We start from the raw sequence: 25,956 nt of genomic DNA on the forward strand, positions 1-25,956 counted from the left end.
ATTTGTACAGCACAAGAGTTAATCAAAAACACAATGTTCTTAGCTAAGAAGCAGATAGTAACTGAACGTAAGCAAGGAAATCTGCACAAGAAGTGTAGCGATACAAAGAAGTAAGTTTATTTTCTTGCTCTCTTGTATATATTTACCATTTAATATAGTTGGTGACGCTCAAATTAAAATAAAATATTAATTGTTGTAGAAATCTTACTGTATATTCATGTGCTGGATAAGGAAAAGTGAGAGTCTATCATTTTATGGATGACTCCTAGTGGAGAACTGATGCACACAGTCATGAAGCAAACTTTATTACTAGAAGTGTTTGGGTAAAAGCAAAGCTGGGTAATAAAGCTTATAATTCAGCCTTTGACTTTTGACGGAGTTTCCCCTAATAATATTGTCACTTAAAGGACCATTAAACTTGCAAAATGATAAAGCACTATTTGAATATGTTAAAAAATATCCCCCCCATGGAAAGTGTTACCTTAAAGGGATATGCTAGTCCAAATTCAACTTTCATGATTAAGATAGATCATGCAATTTTAAGCAACTTTCTAATTTACTCCTATTTCTTTATTTGAAAAAACAAAAATATAAGTTTTGGAGATGGCCCATTTTTGGTTCAGCACCTGGGTAGTGCTTGCTGATTGGTGGCTACAGAGGATAACATGAGAACAAAGTAAATTTGATTTTTTTAATTGTATGCTCTATCTAAATGATGAAAAACACTTTTTTTGTTTTACATGGCCAGCGTGCATTGACCATTTCTACAATGTTGGGAACTAAAGAATAACATTTATGGCTTTCATGCCAATTTAACAAGCACTCTCCTCACTAAACGTATCTTTCCTCTACCTTTATCTACATTCATCTATCTCCAAATGGTCCATCTTCCCTACTAATAATCTTAAAACATCTGATTTACCAGGTATTTCCTTTCTAGTAACAGAAAACTTGACCATTCCTCCCTATCCTGTAATCTCATTCCAACCTTGGCCTTTATTTTTTACTTCACAGCAATTTTATTTTATCTCAGTTCCCATACATATAACCTGTTATTGTTTCTAAACTCTTTATAGTTAGTAATTTTTCACCAGCAAATGCAGGTGAGATAATATAGATACGTGAAACCATTTAACTAATAATCTATTTTGTGTTCCTTCTAGGACCAGCAGAGAGCATTGTCCCCCAACAAACAGTAATGAATGAGAATGGCTTCTCTTCACTTAGCAGTAGCAGCAGCACTGTTAGCTGTGGTAACTCATCTGCGATACCCCAACCTAACTCGGCAAATAAACCATGGCGCAGCAAGTCTCTTAGTGCTAAGCACACAGCAACGTCTTCCGTATTATCTGTCAAACAGACACCAGTACCAGACTGTCCAAAACAACCATCAGAACCTCCTAAGCCTGCTCCAAACAGTCAAAAGTCCATGCTGGAAAAATTAAAACTTTTTAATAGTAAAGGTACCTCCAAAGCTGCAGGATCAACTCTGGAAGGTTGCCGGGATACAAGCTGTGAAAGACTAGAGGTTCTTCCCACCTTTGAGGAAGCAGAGGAATTGGAAGCAATAGTACGCAATGCCAACAATACAAATGCAAGTCCAGCTGCAAATAGCCCTAAAATAGCATTGAAGGGAATTGCCCAAAGGACACTGGGAAGGGCGCTGACAAACAAAAAGAGTTCTCCAAAAGGAAATGAGAAAGAGAAGGAAAAAGTGAAAGAGAAAAGTAAAGATGCTTCCAAACGAACATCAATTGCCGAAAGGTCTGAGATCAAGGAAGAACCAAAAGAAGAACAAGTTGCACCTACCACCGAGATGCCAAAAAAGTCCTCTAAGATTGCTAGCTTTATCCCCAAAGGGGGCAAGCTGAGCAATGCTAAGAAAGAGGCTTCTGCTCCTCCTCACAGTGGAATACCAAAACCAGGGATTAAAACTACCCCAGGGAAATCCTCAAGTGCCACAACGGCTGCAAAAGAAGGGGAGAAAAACCGTAGCGGGAAGTCTGGCTCCGGTCTCTCTCTTCAAAAAACTCAGCTTGACAATAGAAATTCCAGTTCTTCTTCCAGTTTAGCCTCTTCCGAAGGAAAAGGAGTGAACTATACATCTATGGGTGGCATTACACCACCTGTCAATGGGACGAATGGCTGTGTGCAGACCACAGGAAGTAATACAGTCAGTGTTCAGCTACCTCAGCCACAGCAGCAATATAGCCATCCTAACACTGCCACTGTTGCTCCATTCATGTACAGGTAATGATCACAGTAATAATGATAATGAGAAATCAGTTATTGTAACTGTAAATTGAATGGCAGACTAGAGTAATCTGGCCACCCACTGTGCTGCAGATCGTTTTAAATCCCTGTGTGTGTTCCACCTATATGTTTTTAATTTCTTTACAGCTAAGACCTATTTTGGAAGGTTATTCCATGGCCCAACCACTGGATATTAAAAATAGTTCTTCCCAACATTCCCTCTTTAGCTTTGCTGCCATAATGTAGCTCCTTGTCTGCAGGGGGGGAGGGGCTGATCTGTCACATGATACAGGGGGCTGGAAAATAGGAGAAAAAATTAATTTGTCAGAAAAAAATCGACTGCTTATTTGAAATTCAGAGTAGGTGTTAAATCATTGTCTTTTTATTATGCACCTGTTAATTATGCAATTCTACTGCATTGAGTGGTCCATAATTTGATTGTTGTCACTTGTACATTACTATAAATACTTATATTTAACAATATCTCCTGCAAATTAAAGGAGATTAACTTTATGGTTTTGTTACAATTGTTTGGGCTGCTGTGCAATAACTTAAAAGGGTTGATTTTTACATTCTTGCACAGATTCACCCTGAGGGATCCAGAAAATATCACCCTGATTGGCAATATCACATGCTGGCAAATACTGTAGATATTATTACAGGAACATGATAATGCAATCTTAAACTGCTTTAATTCATTCCATCCATTTAAAATGGTTAAACACATACGGCTAGATTATGAGTTTTGCATTATGAGTAAAAAAGCAGCGTTAAGCCTCATAATGCTGCTTTTTTTTACTACCGCTGCTATTACGAGTCTTGCAGGTAAAGCTGTCCCGCACACTTTTTTGTCCTTACTGCAAGTCAACTTACGCAATTTGCGTATAATCTTTTTTCAATGAGACTTCCATTGCGCCGGTATTACAAGCTTTTTTTTTTTAGGCCAAAAAGTGAGCGGTACAGCCTATCCCGCAAGATTCGTAACGCATTCTAAAGTCAGTAGTTATGAGTTTTACACTACAAAGCTGTAGCATAAAACTCATAACTAAAGTGCTAAAAAGTACACTAACACCCATAAACTACCTATTAACCCCTAAACCGCCACACTCCCGCATCGTAAACACTAGTTAAATATTATTAACCCCTAATCTGCTGTTCCAAACATCGCCGCCACCTACCTACCTTTATTAACCCCTAATCTGCCGCCCTCAACGTCGCCATCACTATACTAAATTTATTAACCCCTAAACCTAAGTCTAACCCTAACCTTAACACCCCCTAACTTAAATATAATTATAATAAATCTAAATAAAACCTACAATTAATAACTAAATAATTCCTATTTAAAACTAAATACTTACCTGTAAAATAAACCCTAAGCTAGCTTCAATATAACTAATAGTTACGTTGTATCTAGCTTAGGGTTTATTTTTATTTCACAAGCAAGTTTGTATTTATTTTAACTAGGTAGAATAGTTACTAAATAGTTATTAACTATTTAATAACTACCTAGCTAAAATAAATATAAATTTACCTGTTAAATAAAACCTAACCTAAGTTACACTAACACCTAACCTTACACTACAATTAAATAAATTACCTAAATTAAATACAATTAAATAAATTACATACAATTACCTAAATTACAAAAAAAAATAAACACTAAATTACACAAAATAAAAAACAAATTACAAGATATTTAAACTAATTACACCTAATCTAATAGCCCCATCAAAATAAAAAAGCTCCCCCAAAATAAAAAAAAAAACCTAGCCTAAACTAAACTACCAATAGCCCTTAAAAGGGCCTTTTGCGGGGCATTGCCCCAAAGATATCAGCTCTTTTACCTGAAAAAAAAAATACAAACAACCCCCCCAACAGTAAAACCCACCACCCACACAACCAACCCCCCAAATAAAACCATAACTAAAAAAACCTAAGCTCCGCATTGCCCTGAAAAGGGCATTTGTTTGGGCATTGCCCTTAAAAGGGCATTTAGCTCTATTGCGGCCCAAACCCTAACCTAAAAAAAAAAAACACCCAATAAACACTTAAAAAAAACACTAACCCCTGAAGATCCGACATCCATCCTCAACGAAGCCGGGAGAAGTCCTCAAGGAAGCAGCAAAAAGTCCTTAACGAAGCCGGGAGAAGTCTTAATCCAAACTAGGAGAAGTGGTCCTCCAGACGGGCACAAGTCTTCATCCAGACGGCATCTTCTATCTTCATCCATCCGGCACGGAGCGGCTCCATCTTCAAGACATCCGACGCGGAGCATCCTCTTCCAACTAAGTATTCTTCCCGAATGAATGTTTCTTTAAGTGACGTCATCCAAGATGGCGTCCCTTAGATTCCGATTGGCTGATAGAAATCTATCAGCCAATGGGAATTAAGGTTGAAAAAATCCTATTGGCTGATGCAATCAGTCAATACGATTGAACTTCAATCCTATTGGCTGATGCTGATCCAATCCACCAATAGATTTGAGCTCACATTCTATTGGCTGTTCCAATCAGCCAATAGAATGCTAGGTAGTTAGTAAATAGTTAATAACTATTTAGTAACTATTCTACCTAGTTAAAATAAATACAAACTTGCCTGTAAAATAAAAATAAACCCTAAGCTAGATACAATGTAACTATTAGTTATATTGTAGCTATTTTAGGGTTTATTTTACAGGTAAGTATTTATTTCTCTTGTTAAGTGTATCCAGTCCTCGGATCATCCATTACTTATGGGATATTAACTCCTCCCCAACAGGAAGTGCAAGAGGATTCACCCAGCAGAGCTGCTATATAGCTCCCCCCCTAACTGCCATTACCAGTCATTCTCTTGCACCCAACAAATAGATAGGATGTGTGAGAGGACTGTGGTGATTATACTTAGTTTCATACCTTCAATCAAAAGTTTGTTATTTTATAATAGCACCGGAGTGTGTTATTCCTTCTCTGGTAGAATTTGAAGAAGAATCTACCTGAGTTTTTCTATGATTTTAGCCGGAGTAGTTAAGATCATATTGCTGTTTCTCGGCCATCTGAGGAGAGGTAAACTTCAGATCAGGGGACAGCGGGCAGATTAATCTGCAAAGAGGTATGTAGCAGCTTATTATTTTCTGACAATGGAATTGATGAGAAAATTCTGCCATACCGATATAATGTAAACTCAGCCTTAAATGCAGTAGCAGCAACTGGTATCAGGCTGTCATGTATGTATATTTTACACTTCAGTATTCTGGGGAATGGCACTTCACTGGAATTATACTGTATGCATAAAACTTTAGCCTAATTTGCAGGGACTAGCAACAGGCTTTTTAATAACACTCAATTTATTAATGTTAAACGTTTTTTGCTGGCATGTAAAATCGTTTAATTTTCTGAGGTACTGGGTGAAAAAATGTTTTGGGCACTATTTTTTTCCACTTGGCAGTCGTTTTATTTAATTTATGACAGTTTACTGATCTCTCTCACTGTTATGTGTGAGGGGGAGGGGCCTTTTTTGGTGCTTTTGCTACGCATCAAAAAATTCAGTCAGAAGTTTATTGTCTTCCCTGCATGATCCGGTTCATCTCTACAGAACTCAGGGGTCTTCAAAACTTGTTTTGAGGGAGGTAATCACTCACAGCAGAGCTGTGAGATTGTAGTTGACTGTGATAAAAAAAACGTTTATTTCTGTATTTTTTTCTGCTATCAGGGTTAGTTATCCTTTGCTAATGGGAGCAATCCTTTGCTAAAATTGTGTTTTTTTACAAAGATTTGATGCTATAACTTTTCAGTTTATTAATTTTCAACTGTCATAACTTTTTCTGTGCTTCTTATAGGCACAGTACGTTTTCATATTATAGTAAATTACTTGAAAAGTATTTCCAAGTTGCTAGTTTATTTGCTAGTGTGTTAAACATGTCTGATTCAGAGGAAGATATCTGTGCTATATGTGCTAAAGCCAAAGTGGAGCCCAATAGAAATTTATGTACTAACTGTATTGATGCTACTTTAAATAAAAGTCAATCTGTACAAATTGAACATATTTCACCAAACAACGAGGGGAGAGTTATGCCGACTAACTCGCCTCACGTGTCAGTACCTGCATCTCCCGCTCGGGAGGTGCGTGATATTGTAGCGCCGAGTACATCTGGGCGGCCATTACAAATCACATTACAGGATATGGCCACTGTTATGACTGAAGTTTTGGCTAAATTACCAGAACTAAGAGGTAAGCGTGATCACTCTGGGGTGAGAACAGAGTGCGCTGATAATATTAGGGCCATGTCAGACACTGCGTCACAATTTGCAGAACATGAGGACGGAGAGCTTCATTCTGCGGGTGACGGTTCTGATCCAAACAAACTGGATTCAGATATTTCAAATTTTAAATTTAAGCTGGAAAACCTCCGTGTATTACTAGGGGAGGTGTTAGCGGCTCTGAATGATTGTAACACAGTTGCAATACCAGAGAAAATGTGTAGGTTGGATAAATATTTTGCGGTACCGGCGAGTACTGACGTTTTTCCTATACCTAAGAGACTTACTGAAATTGTTACTAAGGAGTGGGATAGACCCGGTGTGCCGTTCTCACCCCCTCCGATATTTAGAAAGATGTTTCCAATAGACGCCACCACACGGGACTTATGGCAAACGGTCCCTAAGGTGGAGGGAGCAGTTTCTACTTTAGCTAAGCGTACCACTATCCCGGTGGAGGATAGCTGTGCCTTTTCAGATCCAATGGATAAAAAGTTAGAGGGTTACCTTAAGAAAATGTTTGTTCAACAAGGTTTTATATTGCAACCTCTTGCATGCATTGCGCCTGTCACGGCTGCAGCAGCATTTTGGTTTGAGTCTCTGGAAGAGACACTTGAATCAGCTCCATTAGATGAGATTACACACAAGCTTAAAGCCCTTAAGTTAGCTAACTCATTTATTTCAGATGCCGTAGTACATTTAACTAAACTTACGGCTAAGAATTCCGGATTCGCCATTCAGGCACGCAGAGCACTGTGGCTAAAATCCTGGTCAGCTGACGTTACTTCTAAATCTAAATTGCTTAATATACCTTTCAAAGGGCAGACCTTATTCGGGCCCGGGTTGAAAGAAATTATCGCTGACATTACAGGAGGTAAAGGCCATGCCCTGCCTCAAGACAGAGCCAAACCTAAGGCTAGACAGTCTAATTTTCGTTCCTTTCGTAATTTCAAAGCAGGAGCAGCATCAACTTCCTCTGCACCAAAACAGGAAGGAGCTGTTGCTCGCTACAGACAAGGCTGGAGACCTAACCAGTCCTGGAACAAGGGCAAGCAGGCCAGGAAACCTGCTGCTGCCCCTAAGACAGCATGAATCGAGGGCCCCCGATCCGGGAACGGATCTAGTGGGGGGCAGACTTTCTCTCTTCGCCCAGGCTTGGGCAAGAGATGTCCAGGATCCCTGGGCGTTAGAGATCATATCTCAGGGATACCTTCTAGACTTCAAATTCTCTCCCCCAAGAGGGAGATTTCATCTGTCAAGGTTGTCAACAAACCAAATAAAGAAAGAGGCGTTTCTACGCTGCGTACAAGATCTTTTATTAATGGGAGTGATCCATCCGGTTCCGCGGTCGGAACAAGGACAAGGGTTTTACTCAAATCTGTTTGTGGTTCCCAAAAAAGAGGGAACTTTCAGGCCAATCTTGGATTTAAAGATCCTAAACAAATTCCTAAGAGTTCCATCGTTCAAAATGGAAACTATTCGGACAATTTTACCCATGATCCAAAAGGGTCAGTACATGACCACAGTGGATTTAAAGGATGCTTACCTTCACATACCGATTCACAAAGATCATTACCGGTATCTAAGGTTTGCCTTTCTAGACAGGCATTACCAGTTTGTAGCTCTTCCATTCGGATTGGCTCCGGCTCCGAGAATCTTCACAAAGGTTCTGGGTGCTCTTCTGGCGGTACTAAGACCGCGAGGAATTGCGGTAGCTCCGTACCTAGACGACATTCTGATACAAGCTTCAAGCTTTCAAACTGCCAAGTCTCATACAGAGTTAGTACTGGCATTTCTAAGGTCGCATGGATGGAAGGTGAACGAAAAGAAGAGTTCTCTCTTTCCACTCACAAGAGTTCCCTTCTTGGGGACTCTTATAGATTCTGTAGAAATGAAGATTTACCTGACAGAAGACAGGTTAACAAAGCTTCAAAATGCATGCCGTGTCCTTCATTCCATTCAACACCCGTCAGTAGCTCAATGCATGGAGGTGATCGGCTTAATGGTAGCAGCAATGGACATAGTACCCTTTGCACGCCTACATCTCAGACCGCTGCAATTGTGCATGCTAAGTCAGTGGAATGGGGATTACTCAGACTTGTCCCCTACTCTGAATCTGGATCAAGAGACCAGAAATTCTCTTCTATGGTGGCTTTCTCGGCCACATCTGTCCAGGGGGATGCCATTCAGCAGGCCGGACTGGACAATTGTAACAACAGACGCCAGCCTACTAGGTTGGGGCGCTGTCTGGAATTCTCTGAAGGCTCAGGGACAATGGAATCAGGAGGAGAGTCTCCTACCAATAAACATTCTGGAATTGAGAGCAGTTCTCAATGCCCTTCTGGCTTGGCCCCAGTTAACAACTCGGGGGTTCATCAGGTTTCAGTCGGACAACATCACGACTGTAGCTTACATCAACCATCAGGGAGGGACAAGAAGCTCCCTAGCAATGATGGAAGTATCAAAGATAATTCGCTGGGCAGAGTCTCACTCTTGCCACCTGTCAGCAATCCACATCCCGGGAGTGGAGAACTGGGAGGCGGATTTCTTAAGTCGTCAGACTTTTCATCCAGGGGAGTGGGAACTTCATCCGGAGGTCTTTGCCCAAATACTTCGACGTTGGGGCAAACCAGAGATAGATCTCATGGCGTCTCGACAGAACGCCAAGCTTCCTCGTTACGGGTCCAGATCCAGGGATCCGGGAGCGGTTCTGATAGATGCTTTGACAGCACCTTGGACCTTCGGGATGGCTTATGTGTTTCCACCCTTCCCGATGCTTCCTCGATTGATTGCCAGAATCAAACAGGAGAGAGCATCAGTGATTCTAATAGCGCCTGCATGGCCACGCAGGACTTGGTATGCAGATCTAGTGGACATGTCATCCTATCCACCTTGGTCGCTACCTCTGAAACAGGACCTTCTGATCCAGGGTCCCTTCAAACATCAAAATCTAATTTCTCTGAAGCTGACTGCTTGGAAATTGAACGCTTGATTTTATCAAAACGTGGTTTTTCTGAGTCAGTTATTGATACCTTAATACAGGCTAGGAAGCCTGTTACCAGAAAGATTTACCATAAGATATGGCGCAAATACTTATATTGGTGCGAATCCAAGAGTTACTCATGGAGTAAGGTTAGGATTCCGAGGATATTGTCTTTTCTACAAGAAGGTTTAGAAAAGGGTTTATCCGCTAGTTCCTTAAAGGGACAGATTTCAGCTCTGTCCATTCTTTTACACAAACGTCTGTCAGAAGTTCCGGACGTTCAAGCTTTTTGTCAGACTTTAGCTAGGATCAAGCCTGTGTTTAAAACTGTTGCTCCACCATGGAGTTTGAACTTAGTTCTTAATGTTTTACAGGGGGTTCCGTTTGAACCCCTTCATTCCATTGATATCAAGTTGTTATCTTGGAAAGTTCTGTTTTTAATGGCGATTTCCTCGGCTCGAAGAGTCTCTGAGTTATCTGCCTTACATTGTGATTCTCCTTATCTGATTTTTCATTCAGACAAGGTAGTTCTGCGTACTAAACTTGGGTTCCTACCTAAGGTGGTCACTAACAGGAATATCAATCAAGAGATTGTGGTTCCATCTTTGTGTCCTAATCCTTCTTCGAAAAAGGAACGTCTGCTACACAATCTAGATGTAGTCCGTGCCCTGAAATTTTATCTACAGGCAACTAAGGATTTTCGACAAACGTCTTCCCTGTTTGTCGTTTATTCTGGTCAGAGGAGAGGTCAAAAGCTTCGGCTACCTCTCTCTCCTTTTGGCTTCGTAGCATAATACGGTTAGCCTATGAGACTGCTGGACAGCAGCCTCCTGAAAGAATTACAGCACATTCTACTAGAGCTGTGGCTTCCACTTGGGCCTTTAAGAATGAGGCTTCTGTTAAACAGATTTGCAAGGCTGCAACTTGGTCTTCTCTTCATACTTTTTCCAAATTTTACAAATTTGACACTTTTGCTTCTTCGGAGGCTGTTTTTGGGAGAAAGGTTCTTCAGGCAGTGGTTCCTTCCGTATAAAGAGCCTGCCTGTCCCTCCCGTCATCCGTGTACTTTAGCTTTGGTATTGGTATCCCATAAGTAATGGATGATCCGTGGACTGGATACACTTAACAAGAGAAAACATAATTTATGCTTACCTGATAAATTTATTTCTCTTGTAGTGTATCCAGTCCACAGCCCGCCCTGTCACTTTAAGGCAGGTAATTTTTCCATTAAACTACAGTCACCACTGCACCCTATGGTTTTCCTTTCTCTGCATGTTTTCGGTCGAATGACTGGTAATGGCAGTTAGGGGGGGAGCTATATAGCAGCTCTGCTCGGTGAATCCTCTTGCACTTCCTGTTGGGGAGGAGTTAATATCCCATAAGTAATGGATGATCCGTGGACTGGATACACTACAAGAGAAATAAATTTATCAGGTAAGCATAAATTATGTTTTTTAAATATTAATTATTTAGTTATTAATAGTATGTTTGATTTAGATTTAATTATATTTAAGTTAAGGGGTGTTAGGGTTAGACTTAGATTTAGGGGTTAATAAATTTAATATAGAGGCGGTGAAGTTGGGGGCGGCAGATTAGGGGTTAATAAATGTAGGTAGGCGGCGGTGATGTTAGGGACGGCAGATTAGGGGTTAATACTATTTAACTAGTATTTGCCAAGCGGGAGTGCGGCGGTTTAGGGGTTAATATGTTTATTATAGTGGCGGCGATGTCCGGAGCGGCAGATTGGGGTTAATCAGTATAATGTAGGTGTTGGCGATGTCAGGGGTGGCAGATTAGGGGTTAAGAAGTATAAGATTAGGGGTGTTTAGACTTAGGCTTCATGTTAGGGTGTTAGGTGTAAACAAAATGTGTTTCCCCATAGGAATCAATGGGGCTGCGTTACTGAGCTTTACGCTGCTTTATTGCAGGTGTTAAACTTTTTCTCAGCCGGCTCTCCCCATTGATGTCTATGGGGAAATCGTGCACGAGCACGTACAACCAGCTCACCGCTGACTTAAGCAGCTCTGGTATTGGAGTGCGGTATGGAGCTCAATTTTTCTCTACTCTCACTTCTTGACTATTAACGCCGGGTTTATAAAAACCTGTAATACCAGCGCTGTAGGTGAGCGGTGACAATAACGTGCAAGTTAGTACCGCACCCCTCTTACCACAAAACTCGTAATCTGGCCGATAGTTATGCTACAGCCAGTCCTGAGAAGTATATAGCTAGTTATTGGATGCTACATGTGAATACCTCTCCTGATTAACTGACTTAAACACATAATTTATCATTGTGTGCTGCCGAACCAGTGTTGAACAGGATATGGCCAGTTATTGGTTGCTACATATGTATGCCTCTTCTGATTCGCTTGCCAGGCTTGTCCTGAAGCCGCAATGCATCTCTGATCATGAGTGGGAATATAACTCCCTTTGCAGGAATATTAACTCCTTTTTTGTCTGACAGTCAATGGGTTAAAGGTGGGGATGGTTTCCTTCTGCAGGGGAACGTTGCACACATGGTGAGGAACAGACTATCCTTTTCAATTGGTAATATAGACAGTCCAGCCCTCCATCAGATTCCATTCTAAGCAGTTGCCAAATTTTAACAACCTGTATAAATAGTCTGCTTAATACTTTTGCCTTGAGGATGTTTCTGTAAAGTTAATTGTGGCTGGTTAAATATTTTCTTTCATATGTATATAGCAGATTGCTTCTGTTTTGTATTTCCTACTGAAATGGAGTAGGTTATATAATAGAAAGTTTGACATGATTATACTTAAAAATTAGAATATTGTGCAAAAGTTCATTTATTTCACTAATGCAACTTAAAAGGTGAAACTAATATATGAGATAGACTCATTACATGCAAAACAAGATAGTTCAAGCCGTGATTTGTCATAATTGTGATGATTATGGCTTGCAGCTCATGAAAACCCCAAATCCACAATCTCAGAAAATTTGAATAATACATGCAATCAATAAAACAAGGATTGTTCATAGAACAATATCGGACCTCTGAAAAGTACAGGTGGCCCTCGGTTTACGCCGGTTCAATTTGCACCGTTTCAGAATAACAACCTTTTTTTCAGTCATGTGACTGCTATTGAAAAGTTTTGGAAGCAATGCCCTAATTAAAATAGCCAGTAGGTGGAGCTGTCCGCTTGTTTTGCAGCAAAGTTATGCAACTTAACAGCCTTAAATTGATCTGTGTACACAGATCAGACCAGATCTATCAAGCAAAATTTAGCAGGCACTTCCCTATTATCTTTCTGTCCAGCAGCTTCAGGTGAGGGTCCCTAACTGCTTATTAATCACTGCAGATTGAAATGCATAGAATAGGTGCAGACCCAATATTATCTAACATGCTAACAATGCAGAAAAATGCAAGTAAAAAAAGTTTTTGTTATTATTAGGTTTATAATGCTGTTTAGCATCTAAAGTCTTCATTTCAAAGCTTTAAAAATAATGTTGTGTAATTATTTTATTAGGTGATGTTTAGCACATGTTTTTGTTCATTAAACTTGGTTTGATGATGATACAATCTATATTATTAGGTTTATAATGCTGCTAGCATTTAAAGTCTTCATTTCAAAGCTTTAAAAATAATGTATTAGGTGTTACTTATGACAATTTTGAGAGGGGCCTGGAACCTAACTCCCTCAATTCCCATTGACTTACATTATAAACTGGGTTTCAATTTACAACGGTTTCGATTTACAACCATTCCTCCTGGAACCTAACCCCGGCGTAAACTGAGGGCTACCTGTATAAGCATGCATACTGTATGTACTCAGTATTTGGTTTTGGACCCCTTTTGCAGCAATTACTGCCTCAATGCGGCGTGGCATGGAAGCTATCAGCCTGTGGCACTGCTGAGGTGTTATGGAAGACCAGGATGCTTCAATAGCGGCCTTCAGCTCTTCTGCATTGTTCGGTCTCATGTCTCTCATCTTTCTCTTGGCAATGCCCCATAGATTCTCTATGGGTTTCAGGTCAGGCGAGTTTGCTGGCCAATCAAGCACAGTAATCATCATTGAACCAGGTTTTGGTGCTTTTGGCAGTGTGGGCAGGTGCCAAGTCCTGCTGGAAAATGAAGTCAGCATCCTCATAAAGCTCGTCTGCGGAAGGAAGCATGAAGCATGAAGTGCTCCAAAATCTCCTGGTAGACGGCTGTGTTGACCCTGGACTTAATGAAGCGCAATGGACCAACACCAGCAGATGACATGGCTCCCCAAATCAACACAGACTGTGGAAAATTCACACTGGATCCTATTCAGTGCAGAGGGTTTTTGAACCAGGTGGGCATTTACTTTGAGATGTTACCTCAGGCTTTTCCCTCTGACAGAGCTAAGGTGGGATTTCTCATCTCGTTACTCTCTGACACAGCTCTTGCCTGGGCTAATCCCTTGTGGGAGACTAATAAACCTGTGATTTCAAATTACCCTGAATTTGTGGCCTCCTTTCGAAGGGTATTTGATGTTCTGGCTCGCTCCTCCTCTGCTGCTAGACGACTCATGTCCATTCAGCAAGGTACAAGATCTGTTGCTCAATATGCTATTGAGTTCCGTACGCTTGCCGCAGAGGTAGGTTTGAACAATGAAGCCCTTGTTCCCGCCTTCTTTCATTGGCTCTCTGATGCGATTAAAGACTAAGTTGCTGCCAGAGATTTACCAGAGGATCTTGAGGCATTGGTGTCTCTTTTGATCCTAATTGACATCAGACTCGGAGAGAGACCCTCTTTCAAGGAGCGCTTGCGGAAGCCTCCTGTTCCGTTGTCTCCTACGTGTTTGTTCCCACCCATGCCTCCCTCTCCTCCCATGCCTCCTAGTCCTGAGTCACCAGGTAGGGCTGAGCCGATGCAGCTGGGATTCACGCGTCTTTCCGCGGTGGAGAGGGCCTTTATGAGGAGGGAGGGGCTCTGCCTCTATTGTGGGTTACAGGGCCACCTTTTGAAGTCTTGTCCTACACGGCCGGGAAACGCTCACACCTAAGGTCCTGTCAGGGGCAGACCTTGGGTGGTTTATCCTCGTCCCCAGAACCGCTTAAGGAGAAACCTTTGGTCACGGTTGTCCTTTCCTGGGTGGACTCCTCCATAGTCACTCAGGCTCTTGTTGACTCCGGTGCTGCAGGCTATTTAATTGACAGTGCTTTTCTATCAAAGCACTCCATTCCTGTTTTGCCTCGGTCCGTTCCGCTTGCTATTGAGGCCATTGATGGCAGGCCCCTTCAGCCCGCACTCGTTACTCACGAAACTGCTCTGTTGTCCATGGCTGTTGGGGCTCTCCATTTTTAAACCATCTAGTTCCAGGTGACAAACTCTCTACATTTTCCGGTTGTTCTGGGTTATCCCTGGCTCCAAAAGCACAATCCCAGTCTCGACTGGCGCAGGTCCGAAATTTTGTCGTGGTCACCGCAATGTATTTCCACTTGTCTTCGGAAACCAGTTAAAATCTTGTGCACTTCTTCGGTATCTCAATTGCCAGAGGAATACCGAGAGTTCCTAGACGTGTTTGACAAGGTGCGTGCCGGTACGTTGCCTCCTCACCGGTCTTATGATTGTGCCATAGACCTGCAACCCGGAGCCATTCCTCCTCGGGGCCGGGTGTACCCTCTGTCTGTTGCAGAGAATTGTGCTACGGAGGAGTATGTTTCCGATGCTCTGTCGCGGGGGTATCATCCGCAAATCCTGCTCTCCTGCAGGGGCTGACTTCTTCTTTGTGAAGAAAAAGGGTAGCGAGTTAAGACCATGTATCGATTACAGGGGTCTTAATCGTCTTACCATTAAGAATGCTTACCCTATTCCGCTTATTACGGAACACTTTGACCGCCTCAAGGGAGCTACGGTCTTTACTAAACTTGATTTGAGAGGAGCGTACAATCTCGTTTGGATTAAGGAGGGCCACGAATGGAAAACAGCATTTAACATCAGGAGCGGGCATTATGAGTATCTTGTAATGCTCTTTGGCCTATGTAATGCTCCTGCTGTTTTTCAGGAATTTATTAATGATGTCCTACGAGATATGTTGCAACAGTGTGTTGTGGTGTACTTAGACGACATCCTCATACACTCACCCACACTTGAGGCTCATCGTTCTGATGTTACACAGGTTCTTCAGAGACTACGCGAGAACGGCCTGTTTTGTAATCTCGAGAAATGTGAGTTCCATCAGACTCAAGTAACCTTCTTAGGTTATGTTATCTCCGTTGCAGGGTTCTCTATGGATCCTGACAAGTTATCTGCAGTTCTGCAGTGGCCTCGCCCAGTTAGTCTTCGGTCTATTCAACGTTTTTTGGGGTTCGCCAATTACTATAGAAAGTTTATTAAAAACTTTTCTTCCTTGGTCAAACCTATCACAGACATGACCCGTAAAGAGAATGATCCACTCCATTGGTCACCTACTGCCATTAAGGCCTTTGATAGTCTTAAGAATGCCTTTGCTGCCGCTCCAGTTCTGCCTCATTCTAACCCTGTCCTGCCTTTCGTTCTTGAGGTCGATGCGTCTGAGACTGGAGTAGGTGCCCTCTTGTCTCAACGTCCTACGCCTGACGGTTCCTTGCATCCGTGTGGTTTCTTCTCTAAGAAATTGTCTCCAGCGGAGTGCAATTATGAAATTGGGGACAGGGATTTACTGGCCATAATTTTGGCACTTAAGGAATGGAGGCATCTTCTCGAGGGTACTAGCGTGCCAGTGCTCAGTTGAGGGGAGGGTACTGTCAGGGTTTTCTCCCTGTTGTGTTTGCCATGTGCTGCTGGCAGCCATTTTACTCGCCTCTCTTCCTGACTATGGTGCATTGTGGGGGATGCTGCTCATTTCCTGCACTTCCTTTTATGGCCAGACTGGTGTGCATCATCCATGTGAGACAGGGTGCAGTCTCAGAATTGTGATGTCATCACTTATTATTTAAAGGGCCTCTGTTCAGTATGCTTTGCCTTTGCGTGGTCTCAGACCTGTTTGTGAGAGTTCCTGTGTATTACCTGGCTGCCTGACGTCCTTCCTAGTTCCTGATCCCTGGCTTGTTCCTGACTCTGCTGTTTTCCTTGTTCCTGATTCCGGCTCGTCTGACTATTCGCTTTGGCTCCTGATTCGGCTCATCTGACTACCAGCTCTGGTTTTGACTCCTGGCTTGTTATTTGACTTGTGTACTTTTATTATTTTTTGCTATTAATAAAGGTGTGATTATTTTTGCACTTCTCGTCTCAGTCTGATTCCTGGCACCCTGACAACTGAGCAACAGACCAGATCTGTTTTTCTTTAGCCCAGGTAAGACGCTTCTGACGTTGTTTGTTGTTAAGGAGTGGCTTGACAAGAGGAATACAAAATTTGAAGCCCATGTCCAGGATCCGTCTGTGTGTAGTGGCTCTTGATGCACTGACTCCAGCCTCAGTCCACTCCTTGTGAAAGTCCCCAACACTTTTGAATGGCCTTTTCCTGACAATCCTCTCCAGGCTGCTGTCATCCCTGCTGCTTGTGCACCTTTTTCTTCCACACTTTTCCCTTCAACATAACTTTCTATTAATGTGCTTTGATACAGCACTTTGGGAACATCCAACTTCTTTTGCAATTACCTTTTTGAGGCTTTCCCTCCTTATGGAGGGTGTCAATGATGGTTTTCTGCACAACTGTCAGGTCTGCAGTCTTTCCCATGATTGTGATTCCTACTGAACCAGACTGAGAGACCATTTAAAGGCTCAGGAACCCTTTGCAGGTGTTATGGCTTAATTAGCTGATTAGAGTGGGACACTTTGAGCCTAGAATATTGCACCTTTTTTACAATATTCTAATTTTCTGAGATTGTGGATTTGGGGTTTTCATGAGCTGTAAGCCATAATCATCACAATTATGACAAATCACGGCTTGAACTATCTTGCTTTGCATGTAATGAGTCTATCTCATATATTAGTTTCACCTTTTAAGTTGCATTAGTGAAATAAATTAACTTTTGCACGATATTCTAATTTTTTTAGTTTCATGTACATAGCAGTAGTTTAGGCAGCGCTCATAGAAATGGAGAGAAGAAAAAGAAAAAGCAACCAATAGTGTAATTTCTACACACAAAGGTGATAATTTCTGAAATGCAAAAATTGTGCTCATCTTGTAAGACCTCAAACATGTGAGGTATGTGATGTTCACGGAGGGGATTTTTATCCCTATCTGTGTTAAAGATACGTCTTTATTGTCTGCTGCAGCCACACTGCAGCTCAGAAATTGATTCAGGTTCGCCAACTACTCACCGCAGAGAACCAAGGAGACAATAAAGACGTATCTTTAACACAGATTGAGATACAAATCCCCTCTGTGAACATCACATACCTCGCATGTTTGAGGTCTTACATGGTGAGCAAGTTTTTTTGCATTTCACAAATCATCACCTGTGTGTGTGTACAAATTACACTATTGGTTGCTTTCTCTTTTTCTTCTCTCCATTTCTATGAGCGCTGTTCCTGCCTAAACTACTGCCAAAGATTTCCCCCATATCCACTGGTGATAGTGGATCCATCAGTTTCAGCTGCCTTGAAAAATACATCAGGAGATACTGTTTGCAGTTTAATTACATGCATTGATACACAGCACAATTGATACCCTGTTTTTACTGTAAATATATATATATATATGTTATACGTAATGCCAAGCACTCAATCCCTATTCTTCTTAGTACTGCCCAGGTGATTTCCTTATATCTTATATTAAGTATAATTGAGACAATCACAGAAGGGCACTCTCTCAGGTCTTAAAGAAGTATTTAAAGACCTGAGAGTCTTCTGTTCTGCCATTCTTCATATTATTTTTCAGCTGCTCTTTTCTGGAGGGGTTGTGTTTCTCTACCTTTTTCTCTTTACATTTTCCCAAAGTTGTTCTATTGGATTCAAGTCAGGCGACATACTTGACCAGGTCATAGTTTTTTTTATTTTTAGAAACTCTTTTGAGATTTTGGCAACGTGCTTTGGATCATTATCATGCTGCAATATTCCTCTTCTTTTTTGGCATATCCACAGGCATTCATGGTGCCATCTCTAAATGCCATTTCCCTAACACCTTTTGCACTCATGCAGCCCCATATCACATTCCAACCTTTGTGCTTTACTGTTGGGACTATGCATTCACTGTGGTAGTCCTAACCAGGTTCACACCAAACATGCTGGAACCCAATCTGATCCGAACAAATTAACCTTTGTCTCATCTGATCAAAGAACGTGCTGTCAATATTCATCAGGCTTCTTTTCATGTTCTTTAGCAAAGTTTAAAGGGACAGTCAACACCAGAATTTTTGTTGTTTTAAAAGATAGATAGTCCCTTAATTACTCATTCCCCAGTTTTGCATAACCAACACACTTATAATAATACACCTTTTACCTCTGTAATTACCTTGTATATAAGCCTTTGCAGACTGCCTCCTTATTTCAGTTCTTTTGACAGACTTGCATTTTAGCCAATCTGTGCTCACTCCTCAGTAAATTCACGTGCATGAGTTCAATGTTATCTTTATGAAACACATGAAACAACTAACGCCCTCTAGTGGTGAAAAACTGTCAAAATGCATTTAGATTAGAGGCGGCCTTCAAGGTCTAAGAAATTAGCATATGAACCTCCTAGGTTTTGCTTTCAACTAAGAATACCAAAAGAACAAAGCAAAATTGGTGATAAAAGTAAATTGGGAAGTTGTTTAAAATTACATGCCCTTTTTGAATCATGAAAGGTTTGTTTGGACTTGACTGTTCCTTTAATCTTGCAGTTTTGTGCTGAAGAGCAAGCAAGGATTTTTTCATTGGACGCTGTCCATAGAGGTTGATGATATGCAATGTCCTTCACACAGTCTGAACTGTCACAGAAACTCTGATTTCCATTGGGTACAAAACCCAAACCTTGACTTAATATCATAACTTGTGCATCAGTAAGAATGATACTTGATAAATGAATTACTGTATAGGTCTGTATTTTATGTTCATCGTTTCTTGTCTCAGTGAGTATCTCATACCTGTATCTTTAGGAGGATCTTGATCTCCTCCTCCTGGCATTGAACCCTGGAAATAAAACCTGTTATTCTATTACTAGATCACTGTTATGTCTGGTATTTACTGTTGGCACTGCTGCTGTATAACGTGTTTTATTTCTAATACTTTGGGGTTGTATTCAATAGAATATACACAACAGTAATTCAAGATCTAACATTTCTGTTTTGTTCTACCACTCACTAACACTTACTATCACTCCCCACTCACACACACCCACCTCATACACTCTCACAAACACACACAGGCTAACAAACTGTCATACACCCTCTAACAGACACACACTACAGACACACATACACACACTTTCACACACCTCCATTCACAGACACACACACATATACAGACACAGACATATACACACACACCCACACACACTCTCTCATACTCCCACTCACACACACTGTCACGCACAACCACACACATATATACGGTATATATAAAAAGCTAGTGCAATTAGCTATACTGTAAATTAAATAAAAAGTTAATCCAATGACACTAGATTTTGCTTATTAATATTATTGTAATATAAAAATGGGAATATTAAACAACTTCCATATTAAACCATTTGGCACTGGTATGAGTACATATACAGTGTTCCTGGCTTATTTTGTCACTGTGCATAATTTGATCATTACATTCATTAAAATTAAAATATTCTTTCTTCTATGCAATAAAAACACAGTAAAGAACCTTGGTGTAATATCTACTATATTGGCCAGGGTTGCAATCGTGGCATCCCTTTATTCTTTAATCTCCTACCATCTTATTTAAAAGAACATGAAACCCATTTTTTTTATCCATGATTGCATATAGAACATACAATATTAAACAAGTCTTTCTAATTTACTTCTGTTATTAAATTTGATGCATTCTCATTCTATATTTTGTTGAAGGAGCAGCAATGGGAGCTAGCTGAACACATTGGGTGGGCCAATGGTTAGGCATATAGGTGCAGTCACTAATGTATAGGTGCCCTGCTGCTCCTGAGCCTATCTAGGTATGTTTTTTTTTTTAACAATGGAGACAAAGAGAACAACGCAAATGAGATAATATAAATAAATTAGAAAGTTGTTTTAAACTGTATGCTCTAACTGAAGCATAAAATATACATTTGGGGGTTTACCTTGTTTGCCTACCTATCAGAAGTGTCTAAAGCACACATTTAGTTCCACTTTTTCTCTGGGTACCCTAAAACTGTGACACAAATTCTTAGACCTTGCTTTTTTCAGATAGTGCAAAGTGCCGCGTGTGGCCCCTGGCCGCCCGTTGGCCATCACTAATGTAACTTATTCATTTGGAGTGGTTACTGAACTACAGCTTGTCTATTGATATGATACTCCACTCCCTGACAAATGAAAGTATTACACAAGATTCGTTATTGTATGTTTAATTGCACAGAGTATTTAAACACATGTAATAAATGTTACCAGGGCTGGATTGGGCCGCCGGGATACCGGAGTGGGCCGAGCCGGCCCTGTATGTCAGTTGTCACAAACACAGACTGCAGGGATGGAACAACAAGGAGTGCAGAGTACACAACTGTGACTGGACCCCTGAGGGTGGGGCCCCAGCTTAAAACATTTTTTTTCTTTTTTTCAATAAAAAACGTTGACCTGCCACTGCCTGCACTGATATCATGTGAGTGTGACGTGATGCTTCACTAGTGTCTCTGACTACAGGGGTTAGTGTTTCTGTTTTGCCCATTGGTGTTTATGTGTGTGTATGTGTGTAAGTATGTATGTGACTGTGTGTGTAATTATGCATGTATGTGTGTGTGTGTGTATGTATGTGACTGTGTGTGTAATTATGCATGTATGTGTATGTTTGTGGAACCAGGAAAAGGTGTAGTAAGAAAAGAGAGCGCTGGGAAGCTAATACCTAAATGGGGTGGTCACAGGAGATTTATGTACCTCTTTCTGGTCAGATATATACAGTAGATCTTAATTTTATATATATATATATATATATATATATATATATATATGTGTGTGTATATGTGAAGATTATTGTGAAAAGTTATTGTGACTGATAATAGAGTGAAGGTGAAACAGATTTCTAATAAAACATATTTTTAGATGTTGTAGCAAAAATATATATATATATAGTGGAATCACATAAAAACAATCACAAAATGAAGCAATAAGTCATACAGTTAATAAGTTGTATTTCATACAGTTAATAAAAGTTGTAGAAATTGTTCATGGGACTATTGTCCAAACATACGTGTGTTTTTAAGAAGGCAACTTCAATACATACATAAGAACTTATAAAACGAAATTTATAAAAAGAAACTACAGGTTGGCCAACCTTTAAAAACAATGGTTGCATTTTCCTGTTCCTGAGTCTCGACTATTATCCAGTATTGCCGCAGAGCAGAAGTATCAGGGCAGACACGCCCACAGGACGTGAGAGCACGGACAGGCCAAACACTGATACACGCTGTATCGAGCTGCTCAAAGACCGGCAAGAGCTGAAATAAGGACCCGTCGTCCACAGACGAACCAAGGGCAAAGTCAAAGCTCCATAAAGGCCACCACTGACTAAAGGAGGATCTGACTAAGGGCGATCTCTGAACCCTGAAGACCCGCAAACAATTCGAACAAAGATCCAGTTTTGGAGTACGGATATTCTGAAGGAGAATTAAATCACCTGGACGGAGGGCGGATTAGAAACCCTGAACCCTCCATTCTCACATCCCAAACAGGATTGTAGCAGTGAGTTCACAGAACACCAAGGGATACTAAGGTTAGATATTTATAACCACATCTACCACATCTTCTGTACCTTTAAACTGGATTCATACCAAAGCCGTTTTTAGCACATTAACGGCATTTGGTCAGCAAGCAATTAGGTAACTTCACCCTGACACTTAAATCTGTCTAAAACTCTACTTTGATCTTCACCACTGAAAGCGTTCCACTAGAGTCTTACTCTGACAATTATTAGTTCTACATGAACTCCAAATACATTATAGCGTTTTATATAAAAAAATGAAGCAGTTAAGTGCTGCTTTACATGGAAAAGCAGACAATTGTTTGTAAAGGTTGGCCAACCTGTAGTTTCTTTTTATAAATTTCGTTTTATAAGTTCTTATGTATTTATTGAAGTTGCCTTCTTAAAAACACACGTATGTTTGCACAATAGTCCCATGAACAATTTCTACAACTTATTAACTGTATGAAATACAACTTATTAACTGTATGACTTATTGCTTCATTTTGTGATTGTTTTTATGTGATTCCACTATATGTTTTATTAGAAATCTGTTTCACCTTCACTCTATTATCAGTCACAATCATTTTTCACAATAATCTTCACATATGTATATATAAATATAAATTTAAGATCTATATATCTGACCAGAAAGAGGTACATAAATCTCCTGTGACCACCCTATTTAGGTATTTGCTTCCCAGCACTCTCTTTTCTTACTACACCTTTCCTGAACACTTTCTTTGGTAGTTTGAAGGAAGCTTCCTTTAGAAAAAAAGAGCATATACCGCAACAGTGCAGAGAATATATTTCTACCAGCACATGTTTGTGCAACCAGAAAATTACAGACCTTGTTACTACAGCTTGGGCGGGTGGGGGGGGTTAAACAGTGTCACCCTACAGTACCACTATATACAGTACGGGGGGGGGGGCTGTACCATGTCACTGACTTTTATGGTCACTTTCTAAAGTACTGGGGCAGGTAGGGTCAGGCCAGCCATCTCACCGGCAGATTACAGACTGTGTCACTAACTCACTATACTGGTGGGTTAAACAGTGTCACTATATACAGTAATAGGGGGTCAGACCATCACAGACTGTGGGCATAGGGTACCTCCTTTTGCAGACATGTAATCTGATTCACATTTTTTTTTTACTGTGTTAGATGTAAAAAAAAAAAAAGCTATGTATCAAATTCACCTTTTTTTTTTTTTGGGGGGGGGGGGCTTTTTAGATTCTTGCACCTGGGCCCTGTGGTTTCTAGTTACGCCTCTGACAGTCTGGCTTGCTTTATTCCTCACCCTAACTTGGTGAACCCTTATTTATTTATTCGCCTCACAAATACTATGCACGCTCATATTGACTCATGACTAACACTTTATGAACTATTTATAGTGCGCAAGACAGTATTTGATTCGCGCCCAACTCGCGCCGCTACTATTAAACCCACCCTTGATTTTCTATAGGTGCAAACTATAGTCATCTCGGGTTCTGATTGGTTACTTCTTGGTGCCTGTCAGCCTCATGCAGCCAAGACCCATTCCTTTCCAAGGTGCCCCAGCTGTTACAATGGGCAATTGCGGCTCGTGTTCTTATTGGTGTCTAACTCTTCTCAGAGCTAAATCCCGCCCTTCTTTAGCTTTACCTCTTCTAATTGGCTGAAGTTACCGGTCTCTGCTTCTCAGCGTGTCTTCTCATTGGCTGCTCTTGCGATCTGTCAGTTTGCTTGGGGGCGCGGCAAGTCTCCGGAAAATTTTGGTAACTTCTACTGCGGCCGCCGTGAGTTAACGTCTCAGGTGAACGTTATTTATTATTATTTTATTTTTGTTTTACACGGTTAGTTTTCTTTTCTTTTTTTTCCGCCGTGGTTTATTATCTGTAGCTTTCAGAGGGCGGGCTAGAGTCCCAAGAACAGTACGAGTAAGTCGGCTTTACATTACTCCATCATATAACTTGCTGCAGAGCGTGGCTGCTCTTAATTACTTACCAGTGCTCTTCATAACATTCTCACAGCTGTGACAATAGTGTCAGAGGGGTTATCTAGAGATGTTAAATTATATATAAAAAAACCCCACAAATAATAATTCTCATTCTATTTGTAGAATTTGGCAAATACTTAGGAAGTAATGCGGTGCAATAGCGTACCCCAGTGGTGCAGTAGAGTGTTAAATATTCACCCCCAGCTGTTCATCATACATGGTCTAATATACTCCTTATTATAATATTTTATATATGAACATTGTATATACATTGTGCTGATTCATAGTGATAGAAACAATATCAAGTTATGTAGCTCATACATGCTAATAATATATGATTACCTGAAATGTTCTGTAAGTCTGCTGAATTGTTTATTATCATTTATTTTGTATAGCATTCCAAAAATCTGATAATGAATTGTGTTTGCAAAACATGTAGTTGCCATGATGTAAATCTAATAAGAGACTGAGTTCTACAGGCTGCTGTGCTAGGCATAAGCACTGGACATTTACGTTTTGTAGTTTATGCATGGGTATTTTGTATTTTATGTATTGTTTGTTCATTCAAATCTGCCAATCTAGCTGTTTTTATACAATGGGAACAGGGCCGGAACAGGGGGCGGGGCGGGGGGGCCGGTCTATACAAATTTCCAAAGGCCGGTCTGATTTCCCAGTCCGACCCTGAATGTTACATTTTTTTATGTCCCTGTTATTGGCACATGATCAGATTCATGCAGTGACAAATAAGCTCTAAGCCTATTATATGTGTTTATGAAAACAATGACAATACAGGTGGCCCTCATTTTACAACGTTCAATTTACACCGTTTCAGAATAACAAACCTTTTATTCCCAGTCATGTGACTGCTATTGAAAAGCATTGAGAAGCAGTGCATTTATTAAAATAGCCAGTAGGGGGAGCTGTCCGCTTGTGTTGCAGCAAAGCCAAGCAAGCTGAAATTAATCAGTTTAACCAGACCTGAGCTATCGAGCTGATTTCAAAGGAACAAGATCTTCCTGTCTATAAATCAGTCCAGATTGGAATGCATAGAAAGAACTGTTTGCAGAAAAATGCAGTGAAGTTTGTTTGTATGATTATATTATTAGGTTTTATAATGCTGTTTAGTATATGTTTTTGTTCATTTAACTTAGTTTAATTATATATTCTGTGTTATGTGATTATTTAATTAGGTTTATAATGTTGTTTAGCATTTAAATTCTTCATTTCAAAGCTTTAAAAATAATGTATTAGGTGTTACTTATGACAATTTTGAGAGGGGCCTGGAACCTATCTTCCTCACTTCCCTTTGACTTACATTATATACTGGGTTTCAATTTACAATGGTTTCGATTTACAACCATTGCTTCTGGAACCTAACCCCGGCGTAAACTGAGGGCTACCTGTACATTTTATGTGCAGACTTTTCTAAACCTGTTACAAAACCAGCAATTCAGAATATGGTTCAATGGTAAGCAAAATTATCCGATATATACCGTCCGGTACAATTTTCTATTCTGTAACATGAATTCACATAGAAATTAATAGAAAGATCCATTATGGCTATTGCTCAGGTTAGACTCTCACTTTTAGTAATATTGTCAGGGAGTAAGTGATAATTATTATGTGTCTTCAGGTTAATGAATGTGAAATTGCTGTTTCTGCTATATGTCTTTGTATTGTCTCTTTACTGTTTCTCCTTGGGAGATGGCATGTATACATTTTTGTATGAATCTTTAATTTTTACACTTGAATAGATCTGTGTCAGATCCCATCTCATTCTGA

The 25,956-nt window shown here is 40.4% G+C and overlaps 1 protein-coding gene across 1 annotated transcript in view; it reads left to right on the forward strand.

Annotated features, from left to right (window-relative positions):
* Nucleotides 1-25,956, forward strand: part of LOC128636275 (neuron navigator 2-like) — a 474,377-nt gene that overhangs the window by 234,568 nt on the left and 213,853 nt on the right. Inside the window, 1 exon segment of the mRNA XM_053689311.1 lies at nucleotides 1,164-2,250. Coding sequence (XP_053545286.1) covers nucleotides 1,164-2,250 — 1,087 coding nt within the window.

The sequence above is a fragment of the Bombina bombina genome, chromosome 7 (assembly GCF_027579735.1).
Source record: "Bombina bombina isolate aBomBom1 chromosome 7, aBomBom1.pri, whole genome shotgun sequence".
Classification (NCBI taxonomy): domain Eukaryota; kingdom Metazoa; phylum Chordata; class Amphibia; order Anura; family Bombinatoridae; genus Bombina; species Bombina bombina.